Here is a 14,474-nt window from a genome sequence, read left to right on the forward strand (position 1 = left end):
CCTGGGGTAATGCTCAACAGCAAGGCGGGAGGCAGAAGCTGCTGGAGTGCCCCATACGAATGTGACCAATGTCAGTGGTGTGAGAGGTCAGGCGAGGACCTCTCGCTTAACCGGGACATTTCCTTGCCACCCCTAGTCTGGGTTTGTGGATTTAATACAGTGTTAGTCACCATACAGCAGATGCTCAAATGGTGAAATTCAGTTCCACCAAATCAATGCAGTAACAGTGCACAAACAGGCTGCTTTGAAAGCCACAGATTAATTTTAATGCATACAAAGTATGACAGTATCGACCGAAGATCTGTTGTTTAGACCTTTGGGGGCAGAAAATAGACTGTTTCACTTGGGAACATTCAAGGTTTTGTGAAAAACTGTTTTATTGATGATTGTATTGGTGTTGCTATATACTGACAGAAGCAGCACAGATTTTGAAAACAGGACAGCTAAAAAGCTCTACAGAAATTGTCAGAAACACCAGTCTAACACCTTTCCTATCAAACAGCCACCTTCTTTACAGCGAGAGAAGACTGAGAGAATATATATAACGCAAAACTACCAGATTAAAAGCATGCACAGCGTGGATGGATATTAATTTCAAAGTGTAACCGAAGTCACAGAACAGATACGGACGTTCAGAATGGCATAAGCTCTGTGTGGAAACCTGTTCCAAATGAATCCCTTCCAGAGAAGAGTAAATAGTTCCTTCATGCTGATTTAGTACTTGTCTTTCAGCAGCAGGTACAGTTAGTCTTGTTACACAGTCGCATTTATTTCACAGAGTTAAGCAAGCCAGACTGGTACTGCAAATGGCCAGGAAGGCCAAGCCAGACAGCAAGAGTCTTCAGCTTCTTTCGGAATCAAGACCCCAGAGGTGGATCTCAGTTTTTCAAGTTAGTGTTTAGTGCTTCAGAAAAACAAACTAAAGACTTTGATCTTAGTATTCACAGTATTCATAGCTGAAAATCATATCTAAGCTCTTACATCTGTCTACTGGAAATTTGTGCGACACTTGAATAAAACTGGGAGCACCACCAGCTGAAATTGATCCTTATGCAGAGCGTTTCAGATGCCTTCCAGCACAGAGAAGTGTCATTTCATTTTTCTACCAGCTCTCAACCTGTTGAACAACCTACAGAGGGATTCAAAGATTTAATTGTAACCTTGTACATAACAGAATAAGTCCAAGAAATAGCAGGTAAACATTTTTATTAAACAGTTTACATCATTTATCTAGATTAGCATTGTTATGTATTTGTACTTACGCAAATTCAGGTTTTGGTTATTTTTCCTTACAAAGTTTCTTTTAACTGCAGAAATCATTCACCACAACTAAGAAACCCATGAAGACACTGCCAGTACTATAAAACAAAACACATATCTGAGTATCTAGGCACCACTTTAAAATTCTGTATCTTAAAGCACAGCTTTGCTTGAAACACTTAAGAGAATTCAAAAATGTTAACTATCAGAGAAGAAATACATTTTACAGCAACACCTTCACATACACACATCTGACATGGGTAAAGGTTCCCGGTATTAAAAAAAATGTTGTAATTTTCTATTCTTCTTTATCAGATTAAATTTTTTTCATTGAATCATTTTCTGCCTTTTTTGCTAACACAGCTGAGTCCACAGCCTCTAAACAGCTATATATTGTAGTAATTCCTTTGATTGTTCCCATAACAATTCCATAGACCATGACAGCAAAGCCTGTGGTTTATGATATCACCAAATCCCCAAGGCAAATGTCAAGCTGCTCCCCCAGCCTTCCAGGTTAAAAATCTGTTAAGAGAAACCTCCTTTCTGAATTATCTAAACAGCTGAACAACTTGTTAGTACAAAATCTAAGACATCTTCAAAACACCCTCAAATTTAAGAAACATTTAGGCATTTATCATCAAGGTGAAGTATTTCCACTGCTATCCTCAGGGTGAGGAGCAGCTCACAGCCTGTAAAAGGTCCTAACTGCATCCCCTTAAAATCAGGTGCTCTGACTTCCAACACTTTTCAGCGAGAAACTTTGTGCTCTCAGGAGGTGTTGCATTAACCTTGCTGGAAAATTGCACAGCAGATTCAGCAGAGCTCTGAACCATGTTCCTGCTTTTATGTCAGTGGAACATAAAAATATGCTTACATGTTTGGTTGAACCAAAACCTAAACCCTCTGGGTTTTCCCCATAACTTCTTTGTTGCAATCAGCTGAGGAGCAGCCTCACCTGTGTTACCCTATAGGTGTCTCTCGACCTGAACTTCAAGAGATCATTTCTGAGGGGGAGGGAATTTCATTTTTGGTGCTCCTCCTGTTTATTTTTTTATCTCACCTGACAATACAGGGATAATGTTGGTTGGTTTAGGGGATGACAGCTCCACCAGAAACTGCACAAACACATTCAAATCACTTTTTATGTAATCCACCAACCCGACAAACAGTTGTAGATTTTGGTGCACTGCCTCAACATGTTTGTTTTATTAAGCCAAATAAAGACAGTCTCGTATATTGAGCAATGCACAGCCCTAAAGTTCTAGATCAAGGCTGCTGACATCAGATGGAGTAGGCCTACTTTTGGTGGTCTGGTTTGGAATTGCTAAGAATTACCAGGACAGTTTTCATATTAGCTTATAGTAAGATATTTATGCCACTTTAATGAAACCAAAAGACTCCCGAACCCTGCTTCAAATGTTAGCATATTTAACGGTTCAGCTAGTTTTTCGGGGGGTTATCTTCTCATTAATCCAGTTTACATAGTTTGTCACTCGTGTATATACTCCAGGCTTGTTGACTCTGCCACAGCCATCTCCCCAGCTGATAACTCCATAGAGGTAACAGATTTCACCGTTTTCACAGGCCAGAGGTCCACCAGAGTCTCCCTGTGTTAAAAGTAAGAAAAGATTATCTAATTTGACAGAAAGCAGACAGAAAAAGATCAGTTTGGGAAAATCTTAAATTAAGTATGTTTGCATGTGAGATTTAAAAAAAAAAAAGCTGAAGCAGTGGTCTACTGAAGTTTCATTACAGAAAGTTTTTTAGTCCTACTCGCCTCTAATATAATGGTGGGGGTTTTTAATTCCACTGAAGAGCACAGTTGATTTGGGTCACTTTCAATGGGAATAAGCAAGTCTTTGAGGCTTACACTGCATTGTAATATGGGTGCTGCATGGATGGATTACGTAAGGAAGAGAATATTTGGAGGGTTTCTCCATGCAGTTTATTGCAACTGTCAGAGATCATGAAAGTCGTCAAAGAAAGGTGTTGCATACATACACACTTTTCCATGTGACTGTGGGATGCTATAATTTTATGTGGCATATGGGGTTTTTGCATCTGTTGAATTTGATGTTACTGAGCATTTACCTTGTCATTAAAACCATAGACCAAAAATAAGACTAAACTAATGTTTGATGACACAATACAGCAAGGATTAATTTGGAACACTTCTACTTATTTAAAAGCTTGCAAGCATTCAGGGAAGGGGGTTTTATTATTATTACTTTTAGATTGACTTTCTACAGAAATGAAAATGTTAGAAATTAAAAGAAAAATGTGACTCAGTAAACAACATTGGTGAAAGGAGCCAGGACTGTAATTATTTGAGACTAAGGAGAAATATGTTTTTTCCTATTTAAAAAGAAACTCCCTTGAAAGCAAAGTAGGTAGGAAAATTGTGTTGCCTTTATACTAGGAGATTTCTGGGATAAATGAGGGACATCAAATGAAGTCTTGCATCTGAGATCAGTTTACTTCTCAGAATCTTGCTTATTTCTCCACAACTCATCTCATTGATTGCAATTTTGGTATCAGTGCACTGATAAAAAAAAGTTTCCAAGAAAATCTTTAAAAAATAATCAAGCAGAACACATTATCTGCTTGGCATTTCTTGGTCTTGAAATATTTTTAAATATTACAGGTGGTTTATAGTTTAATTTCCTAAGCACACACTAAGAAAACTCAGAGGTCATCTACATTTGTTGTGACATTAAGAGAGAGGTCTACACTACTTCTCCTTAGAGCACACTGCAAGTCTGCCAACAGGAAAAAAAAATAATTATTGATTCACTAATAATGATTTCATGTCACGAGCACTGTTCTTCAGCAACATCTGTGACTCAAAAATCACTCCTTCCCAGACTTTGCAACTCTCTCCAGACCACTTGTTTTTGTGCAGCTCCTCTCTCCTTCCCTCTGCTTTCTTCTTTCTCCCCCCCATTCCTGATCAACTCTGGTTTTCCAGGGCAGGGAGTGAGAACCAGCTATAATGCTGCATGTTGTATTTGTACTTCCTGGGTAAGGCAAGGAAAACTGAGCAAGCAAGGTAGTTTCTAGTTCTCTGGCTAGTACGAACGCTTGCAGCCGATAACTACAATCAGTTCTGAGCCCTGGCCTGGAAACCTTGAGCCACTGCTGGCTGCTGCCGTTTCACTCTTGACACATTTCTTTGGACACTTTTATGATCTCTATAGGGATTCCAGCACACAGCATATATGATATTCCTTGCTTTACTTAATCTCACTGCCAACTATTAGCTATGTGCTGCCCGTTTCCAAATTTATGCAAATAGAGCATAACCCTTTTCCTTCAAAATGAACTGCAGATAAAGTCTGAAGGTTTATGTAAGGAATAATCTGATCCTTTATTTAAAAAATAGTCTTATCTATCACGACAATAATTCTGCATCCTTATTCAGAGCCAAGGTGTGACATAATTCAAAAAGAGATGCAAAGTAGTAAGAGCATGAGGTCATTCCATGAAGGACTGAAGTCATGAAACATGGTTTCCAATTAATTGATATTCTACACCATTAAATCCCATCTGCTATAGTAACCTCAGCTCCTTCCTCCTCCAAACCTTACCACTGCTCCCCACCTACCCAGGTATCCTTATTTCCATTCAGGCAAGAGGCAGCAGCTCAGGGATTTGGCTCTGCTGGTTGCCTGCCAGCGCATCCCTGCCAGCGCATCCCTGCCAGCGCATCCCTGCCAGCTGGCAAGCAAACCGTTGCCATCACACTGCAGGCTCAGCCAGGAGCTAAAGCAACTCACCCTCCAGTGCATAGCCACTGCCTTTTATGAAGGTGGGAGGAATATAACACCCTGTAGGTTTTTTGCCCTTCTGTAGAACTTAATTGACATTGAACAGGTTAAAAAACGAAGGTGGAAGCAAACAGTGCAGGCACATAAGTTTTCTTTAGGAACAGTTCTTTTCTTTAGGAACACTGTAAGGGCAAAAGTAAGCCCTGTAAGACTGCAACATTTCTGGCAATAATATACATTTATATTCTCTGCCTAGAGATGACTCACGTTACCTGACAAGCATCACTTTTGCTATCGAAGTAGCCAGCACAGAACATATTTTCAGTGATTTCTGTTCCATAAATTTCAGGACTTCTGCACTTCTCCTCAGGAATAATTGGAATCAGTGTTTCTTGCAGGACATGTGAATAACCAGACATATCTTCAAAAAATTCCCAGAGAGGAAAAGGAAGTAATTTTTTTAGAATGTGAAAAGCGTAACATGGAAACACAATGCACAATATGACATATAAACACACTTAACACCTTTCAGTCATACTCGTGTTGTAGACCTCTTTGAAAGATAGTAATTTTTCTAGTGACCAGATCACTTTCTGCTCCTCCAGTCAGACTCCATGCTCTTTAAAATAACAGTATGCCATGTCCAGACATTAATCCACTTTGGGTTCTCTCATTTCCTAGAGACTCAGGAACTCCTGTCCTCTCCTCTTTCCAGATGTGATATCAAATCATCAATTTACCAAAGGTTCCATTACCTCTTTTTGCCTTTAGACTACACATTTAGCCCAGGACAACAGTTGCTCACACTAAATTGCGTACCAAAATGAGGCAGGCAGCTCCCTGATCCTTCTCATCTATCTACATAGGTCTCTGCTACCTCCACATCAAAGCAGCATGGCCAAGCCTCATAATCCTGAAATTCTTCATCTGAAAGGATGGGATGGATTTTTCCACCTTTCTCAAGCTGGATGTAAGCACTTCTCAGCCCAAAGTCTATCAGGCCCTCTCCTGTAGATGTTTCCAAAGTTTCTTGCTAGTGAAGGTAAAGATCTCCTCCATCACAGACTAGTAAGCTGATTGTGTTTGGTTTGGAGTCTTTGATATCTACCTTGAGAAATCAGGGGTAGGATTCACTCACCTAAGGTGTCAAGTTGTTGGCACCTACAACTAAGCTATTTGCTCCCCTCCCAGTCCACAGAGATCTAGCTAGCTCATAGCTCATCTCATCCTAAAATAGACCCAAACATTTGGTCAAGGAAACCACACTCCAAATTCCAAGGACTATAAAGGAAGTTCAGGATGACTATTTCAGATGTAAATGTTGTGAACATCTAAAGTCAGGTGGACAGAATACCAGACTATCAGTTGTATAACATACTTGAGCATTATGTTTTAATTCTCATCAGTTTTTTTCTACAGACATCAACTCTCATTTTACTCACTCTCATGCCTGTGTCCCCAGCCAGCAATTTGACATTTGAACTCATCAGGGAAAACAGTGTTACTTTCTGGCAAGCAGATGGGCTGAACAAACTGGGACTTGACAGCACAACGTTGGCCATTCTTCTTCAGCTTAATCAAAGCTGCAGATCAGAAAATACAGGAATAAAGTGACTGTTCCCTTTCTTTAATGGGATTGGCAGCAATGGGTCTCAGATACAACTTTAATTATCCCCTAAGCCTCTCTTAATTAAGATATTTCAATCAAAGACAGACAGACTCATCTCAACAGCACCTGATTTCACAGCAAATTGAAGGCTGAAACATTCAACTACTCCCCTTGTGGGAATATTTGTTTTATGCTGCACTCACTGAGCAGATTTTGCTTCACTGCCTTTGTAGAGAAGGGGGAAGATAGAAAATACATATGTCTCCTCCCACCTTAAAGTTAAATAACAGTGGCATATCCACAACTTTCAGCTGAAATAAGTGGGATGTGCAAGTGCTCACTGCTTCTGAAAGCTTGGCCACCTGCCTAATTCCAATTTGATTTAAAAAATTAATTACTGCTAGAGCTGGTGTGTGTCACGCTCTGTTAACACTGAGTTCAGCAAAATTCAAGATCCTGAAAATTAAGGAATAAAAAATCAGGATATTTCAAAGCCAAGCTTCTGAAAGCTACAGAGAATTACGCAACCTACACAACCTTTACTATCCCCTCATGGGGCTCAAAACTGTAAATACAGAGCTCTGCAGCATCATGTGCTTGATACTGAAAGAAGATCTCAAAAGTGGCAGAAATATTGGTTCCCCTGTAGCAAAACCCCTGTGTTTGGCTGTAAAGCAACAGAGGGGGCTTTGTACTTGGTGTTACAAGGGTAACATGTTGGGTTTGGGCACACTACTCAAAGAGGACAGAGCTGAGTTAGTGTGGACACACCTATGAAAGCTTCACATCATGCCTTTTAGAAGCTGTGGATTTTCTGTGAACAGCTGTGCGGAAAGCAAAAGATCCCACTGGATAGTCTTGTTTCTCTACTGACTACATTTTTGGGCCTTTGTGGAAGAGTATCTCACAGGCTGAGAAGCCCGCATCAACCACACTTCAATACTCAGCGGCTCGTTGTTTCCTTTAGAAAATAACTCTTCTGCTGCATCAGTAGAAATCACTGACAGGGCAGAGCGTGCCCCCACATCTTTCCCCCCCAGTTTCTGCCTGCTTGTTTGTTTTTGCAATTGGGCTTGTCTTAGGCACTCCATGTTCAGCTGACCCTAGATTTGGACACTGCATATTGGTGAGGCAAGCCAAATTTCAGAGTAATTCAAACAGCCAGGAGATCTCAAGATGCCAACAGTGGTTTATACCAGGATATTTCAGAGCAGAGTAATACCCCAAATTCAGTTCATCTCCTGGTACTCTGTGACAGAGCTCGCACCAACACAGAATTTGAATGCTTTTTGCTACAGAGTGGGAAATATTCACCATCTGGAAGCAGAAAAGCTGGTACATGCCTGACCCAAAATAGCCCCAATGCCAGGCTATTAAATAGTCCCGTAGACAAAGTGTTCACACAGCTTGGTACCCTGGGATGATGTGCCACCTTCCACAAGAGCAGATCAGAAAATAAGAAGCAAGTTGCTGTTCCATTGTCATTCTGACTAATATTATAAGGTCAATCAGAAGGGCATTTAACTTTTGACTGGTAAGACAGCTGATTTTTAAATCGATCTCCATGTAAAAAATTATTCTTAGTAACATAGATTTTCAGAGCAGATGGGGCTATTATATTCAACTAGTCAGATCCTCTATACAATACAGACAATAGAATTTTACAAAGTAATTCCTGCATCAAGCCCACAGTTTCTGTTTCAGTTGAAAAAATGCCTAATCTCACAAAGACTTAAACTGATGATGAATCTGCCATACATCTAGGTAAATTGCTCCAAAGGCTAATTATCATAATTATTTAAAATTTTCAATTTATTTCTCATCTGAATTTGTCTAGCTTTCAGATGCTGTTATAACTCTGATGGAACTAAAAACTCTCTGCACTCAAAAGCTTCTCCTAATGTCTGTGATTTTTCCAGATTTTTGACAGATCAACTAAACTTGAAACTAAGTTAAATAAACAGAAAATAAAAGTGTAAGAACAAAAATACTCACCAATATCATGTTCAGTAGGGTTGAACACAGAATACTGAGGATGCAAGATATATTTCTCTATTTCAAAGGTTTGTGTTACATCAGTCGTTTTATTAAATATATGCTGACCCAGAACTACTCTAATAGTGGATTTTAGTGGGCTGTAATACAAAAGAAAGAACAAACAGTTCTGTGATTAGCGGGACAAATGAAGCCTGATTTCCAATGGCTGTGTATCCCACGAACTGTTATAACCTCAGCCCCCCATCACGTCCATTATTTACCCTCTCATAATGCCTTGACCTGTTTCCCAGGCTTCCTACCTACTGGGGGCCAGGAAAAGGATGACTGATGTTACAGCGAGTCCCAGGCTCTCAGGGTCCTGATTAGCCTAACTAAAGGCTCCTTGACAGAAGGAAAAGGCAAGCACGGGCACTGCTGCCCAGCTGCTGTCTGGCTAACAAGCATCTTCAGGGGCTGTAAGCGCTTCTTGTTCTAGAAACTTCACCGAGTCAACTTCGACCAGACTTTGCCAGTGAGTACAAAAATTACTGAGGAAGAAATGAGGGACCAAAAGATGAGTCATTTCTCTGGGAAACCAGGCTCTTAGAAATATTACAGGCATGGGTCACGATTTTAAAGGTGCTGGCAAACTGACAACTCAGGAACATCTGGGCAGCTTCCACCTAAGAGCTGTCACCACTTCTGCTCAGAGATTAGAATAATCTATGTTAAATTTGTCGTCTAGAATCAAAAGCAACTTGGCGGAGGAAGGTCCCAACAGCACACTGATCTAATGGGAAAAACCACACTCAGAGGAGAATACAGTTTTTGTAATTCACACCATCTTTTACAGTCATTGTATGTTTACTTTAAAAAGACCACAGTCCTCTCATATCCAGTGTCCTAGGACAGACAACTAATAAGAACCAGTACAACAGTTGGGAAGAAAGAAACATTTGGAAATAATCAGGAAGTATTTGGAAAGACAGTAAATTCTCTAGCTTTGAAAGCAATGGAATTCACATTTCACTCTTGCTTTAAAACCAATTCGTTCTGCATGTGCATAAGTCTACAACGAATATAGTTAGCAAGTGTCTTCAACATCGGAGCACTCATATGTTTTGTTACCCAGTGCAGGAGTAGAAAATATCTGCTGTCACACATCAGGAACAGATGCAGAGTGGCCAACATCATTGCAGTTTCCATAGCTGTGTTTCTATGCATCACCAGTGCTTGTCAGATACAAAAGCACTGTGTTCTGAGCATGAAGTGATGATCAACAGTAATGTATTTAGGGGAAAGAGTTTCTGACTAATAGCAGCACAGAGAGCCAGCAGCTACCCTGCAACAAAACCTATGCTTATAATTAACAAAGGGAAGTGCAAAGTTTAAATTTTTGTGACTGGAAATCAAGAAGACAATAAAATATTCTTTGATCAATATGTAAGGCCAGGATTTTCTCAGTGTTATTGCAGTGGTAAACCAACCCCCTTGAAAATCAGATTTTGGGCCTGTAAAAGAGAGTGGAAGTTCACTTCCTGGAATAGTATTTAGTATAGATTTTAAAGGCACTGAATGGTCCTACTATGACTTACAGGTGATTCATTCAGGAAAAGAAATAGAACATGGGTTATGGAAAAGGAAAAAAAAAAAACAACAAGTTAGCTGCACAGGTATCTATTGTCGCCTAGCGGAAAACAGTTGAAATTGTGGCTAACAGAGGTACTAAACATACGGAGGAGTGCAAATTACAATGCAGCAATTATGAAAAATCTGTATGTACCAAACCACCAGCTGGAAGTGGGTGGAAATGTCCTGAATAACTGCCAAAGTTAGTAGCTATTTCACAACATTTGAAAAACAAATGCGTTGTGGCTCGAGCTCCAAATGCTTCAGTACAGCATTCACAATGGTATTATTAGCTCTACAAGATATCAGTATATGTATTCTGGCACAAGGTTTTCTGTTTCTCTTGGCTTCTTTACTATGCAAAGGAACAAAGGGTATGAAATGATGTAATATTTTTTCCATCAATGTGATCAAACTGAAATCAGGGAAAGTGTTCAGCATTTGTGGAAAATGAAATATTGAGAATAAAATAAGAGCATCCTATAGTCAGTATCTGCTCCAGCATCCCACAGCTGGAGGACAAAAAATCTCAAAAAAACCCAAAACACCTCTCAAGGAAATCAGCTTCAAAAATTTAACAGTTCAGTTCTTCCCTTTGGCTTTTTATAAAGCTCAGCCCACTCTATTTGTGTCAACCAACGGTAATTTATTGTCTCTAATAAATCATTGCTTGGCTGTCTCAGCCTTTTTGAACAAAACACAGCAGTGAGCATAGTCATCTCTGTTACACCTCAAAGCAGGCATAAACATTCAAAAAGGTAACTGAGAAGAAAAGAAATACTGATATCTCCCTGCAGATGCCTGCACATGCAAGCTCCCATTCTACGCCCTGCTCTGCCCTACCTTATGCCTTCAGCCAGGTCATTTAGCTTCTTTGAGACTCCTTAAGGAACAAGATAAGGGCTTATGAGATAATAGGACTCCAAGCTATTTGTTAGCTCATGAACAGCATTGGAACTGCCAGAAACTCCTTTTGAAACGTTGGTCTGTTATAATCTCATCTTCTTTCGTACTTGTTTCGGTTCGGGTTTGTTCTGAGTCGCAAGCAGACAGTGACTGTGAGGAGGAGAGGACATACTGTCATACTAATGGGTGAATTTACCTGTTAGCAAAGCAGTGTGCTGCTGACACAACCCAGCAAGTCTGAATAAGGCTTCCACCGCAGAAACTCTCTCCAATATATATAGCTGCTGTCCAGGGGTGAGATCCAGGCAGAGATGAAGATCCCCCAACAATCCTAGGTCTCACAAAACTTCTTTTTTTGTGTCTTCTCCCACATGGTCTTTTGGTAACTGCAAAACTATCTACATTGTCTGGAACTGGTGGCCTCCTTTCCCTGCTTGCTGAGATATAAAGGGATATGGCATCAGACTATAAATCCTTGTGATTTCTAAGGAATGGAACTTTTATAGGAGTCTTTAAAAGAAAGGTTTGTTAAATTATCATTAAGCATTCACATACAAATGAGTCTCATTCAGTTCCTCAGGAGACTTGCAAGACCGAAAGCTATGCCTATTCCCAGCACTGGCTACGTGTGCACTAGTGTAAATTAAATGCACCTGTGAACATTCCCAGACACTGTTTCATTTACCAGTATGAATATAACCTTCACTACTGGCGGAGGCACAACAGAAGGCATGATACATCACACCTTCATTTTTGGATTCTGGACTGAGTTTTGCCATTGCAATAGCAAGGACTAGGATGCTCGTGTTAACATCATCTATCAAATGCATTAGAACCATAAAAGGGAAATAAAAGGATCACTTTATAAACTGACCTTTTAGTTTACGTCCCTGTTCTAAAGGTCAGCTTCAACATTAACAACAGTTAAATATTAATTTAGGGAAGAGCAGGATCTTTAGGTTTTGGAATTAAATACTATGCCTCATACATCTTTAGGATCCAGTCCTTTATTTGCGCATAGAGGCCCATTCACTTCACTGGGCCCGTAATTCCCTGAGTGATGACAATTTGTACCAAAGCATCAATAATTTCTGACGTCTTGGATGTTCTAGCAGAAAACTTAGTGATATTGGGATGATTGTGACTGAAAGCAATAGTGTGACACGGCTGTTATTTCAGGACAAAAATCACAGATTCTATCACAACTCCAAAAAATGCAAAAGCAGCCTGTTGTTGGTTTACCGCAAACAGTAAAATACTCAACGCTCCTGGGAACAGCATAACATTCAAAATTATGCAGTAAAAGCTTGCTCTAGTATCAATAAATCTTTCTTCATTCATTCATAACATGGATTTTAAGAGAGCCTTTACGTACCACAAGATGGAATGTCACAATACTCCCAAGACAAACTGTTGTCCTTCATGATGTAACACCATGGCTTCTCATCACCATCTGGATTTCTAATTAATTCAGGGGGAGAGTGAATTACAAGCATTAACCACAGTGCTGTTCCAAGCTTCCCAGAGGTTTTCTGCTTTTTTCCCCTGCCCCATGCAGAGGACTGGCAGGACTCTTAGAGTTCGAGCCACCTGACAAAGCGCTGAAGCACCTGCTAACCCCTAAATGGGTGAGCAGCCTTTCAGTAGAATTCTTCATGCTTAAAGCTAACCAAGTCTAAGGTTCTGTAGGACCTGAAATACAGACACATGACTAAACACCTGTAAAATTTGCCTACAAGTATTTGGATGCATGAGCATGTTCACATGGTTTAAATACAGCCCACACTGAAGTGCTTTAACAGGTATCAGCTCAGCTATTTTCAGGACTAAATCCCATGGGAGAGATTCCTTTTTTAGATGACTTTTTTAAGTGAGGAAATTCCAACACAGGTAGATTCATAGAAAATCCATAACAAGACTAGCTAGCAAAAATGAATTTGAGAAGCTCAGGTTCACGTTCCCTGGAGAGTCTGAGGAAATGAAAGACTACGTCAAGAAAATATTGTATTCCTCAGAAGGGAAAAAGAAAAAAAAAAGAATATCAGAAACAGCTTAGCCCTTTGTTACCTTGGTGTTAAGCAGGTTTGGGTTTGATTCCATTAGGGTTTCTCCATGGTACAGCTTAATTGTCTTTATCAATGCCTTATAAGTAACCAGAAATTTGCCCAGTTTACTCCTCCAAGAATATAGGGAAACTTTGGAGACCCAGAAAGATCTTCGGTAGGCCAAGAAAAATAGACAAGGTAATTCAGGACTCCAGATAAACAGTAATTCTAATTTCAGTTGGATTTATCAGAAGCACTATCTATTATTGTAAGGTTCTTCAGTATTTTTTTCTTTTTAATCTGACTGCTATTCAGAAAAAGATTACAGCAATTTCAAATTCTCAGAACTGAAGAAGCAACACAGGTTGAGTCATCTTCCGCCAACAATGTTTCTAAATTAGGCTAGTTGAAGAAGGTATCTGCAGGATTATATAGTGTAGCAGAGAGATCCCCAGAAATTGGAGCAAGCTGACAAAAAACTGAAAAGCTTTTTTCTCAGCTCTACAGAACATGAACACATCAGCTCCTACACCATTTTGTTCTTTGCATTTCCAATCTGCAAATGAATATTTTGCTTAAATTATATTAATCGAAAGGATCAAGTTTTATCAAAGCATAAAATATGTGCCCAGTAAATTGCCATAGTGTGCTGGGAGACCATAAATCTCATACTTAAGTGCTTGAATCAGGACCAAGCCTTGGAAAGCAAGCTGATCTGGGTTAAGGGAGGGTGTAGGAACTGCTTATTAGTAGTTTGTGTTAGATAGAGAAGTAGATCTACTTGCAGCATGCATGCATGCTTTTTATCATCAAACAAATTGGGAAGTGCAGTACGTTCTGATTTTCCTGAAATACTGGTTTAACTTCCGTGAAAAAAAAACCAAAAACAAAAAGTAAAAAAACCCAACCAAAACCTAGACATCAACCAGTAATTTACAGAGAATCATCTGAAGTTTGCCACTTCTAACATTTGCTCATCTCCAGGGTTCCCTCTAAATGGAAATATTTTTTTTTTATTTGTGGATATCCATTGACCTCATGAAGATCTCAGAGACAGGGGGAACATAAAGTGACTGTGGAGAAAGCACAAGCCTATATACCACAAGCTATTTTCATCATAGCTGAACAGAAAACTTCAGTAGAAATGTAGTTTATCGATATGTGGTTCAATCAAAATTGAGACACAGTGAAATTTTATTTAGCAATAGTTTTCCTTTGGAAGAAATCCAGGAAAGAAATTTGGCATGCCATTTCAACATTATTGAAATATACTGCTTTGAT

The 14,474-nt window shown here is 39.6% G+C and overlaps 1 protein-coding gene across 1 annotated transcript in view; it reads right to left on the reverse strand.

Annotated features, from left to right (window-relative positions):
- Positions 1–359: 359 nt before the first annotated feature.
- The window catches only part of HGFAC (HGF activator), a 44,458-nt gene continuing 30,343 nt past the window's right edge, over positions 360–14,474 (reverse strand). Inside the window, exons 9-14 of the mRNA XM_049797916.1 lie at positions 12,524–12,609; positions 11,345–11,585; positions 8,632–8,771; positions 6,470–6,610; positions 5,300–5,448; positions 360–2,867 (exon numbers count right to left, since the gene is read on the reverse strand). Of these exons, the coding sequence (XP_049653873.1) occupies positions 2,697–2,867; positions 5,300–5,448; positions 6,470–6,610; positions 8,632–8,771; positions 11,345–11,585; positions 12,524–12,609 (928 nt within the window). The 3' untranslated portion in view covers positions 360–2,696. The remainder of the gene's footprint in view (positions 2,868–5,299; positions 5,449–6,469; positions 6,611–8,631; positions 8,772–11,344; positions 11,586–12,523; positions 12,610–14,474) is intronic.

This window comes from Accipiter gentilis, chromosome 3 (genome assembly GCF_929443795.1).
Source record: "Accipiter gentilis chromosome 3, bAccGen1.1, whole genome shotgun sequence".
NCBI classification, from domain to species: Eukaryota; Metazoa; Chordata; class Aves; order Accipitriformes; family Accipitridae; genus Astur; species Astur gentilis.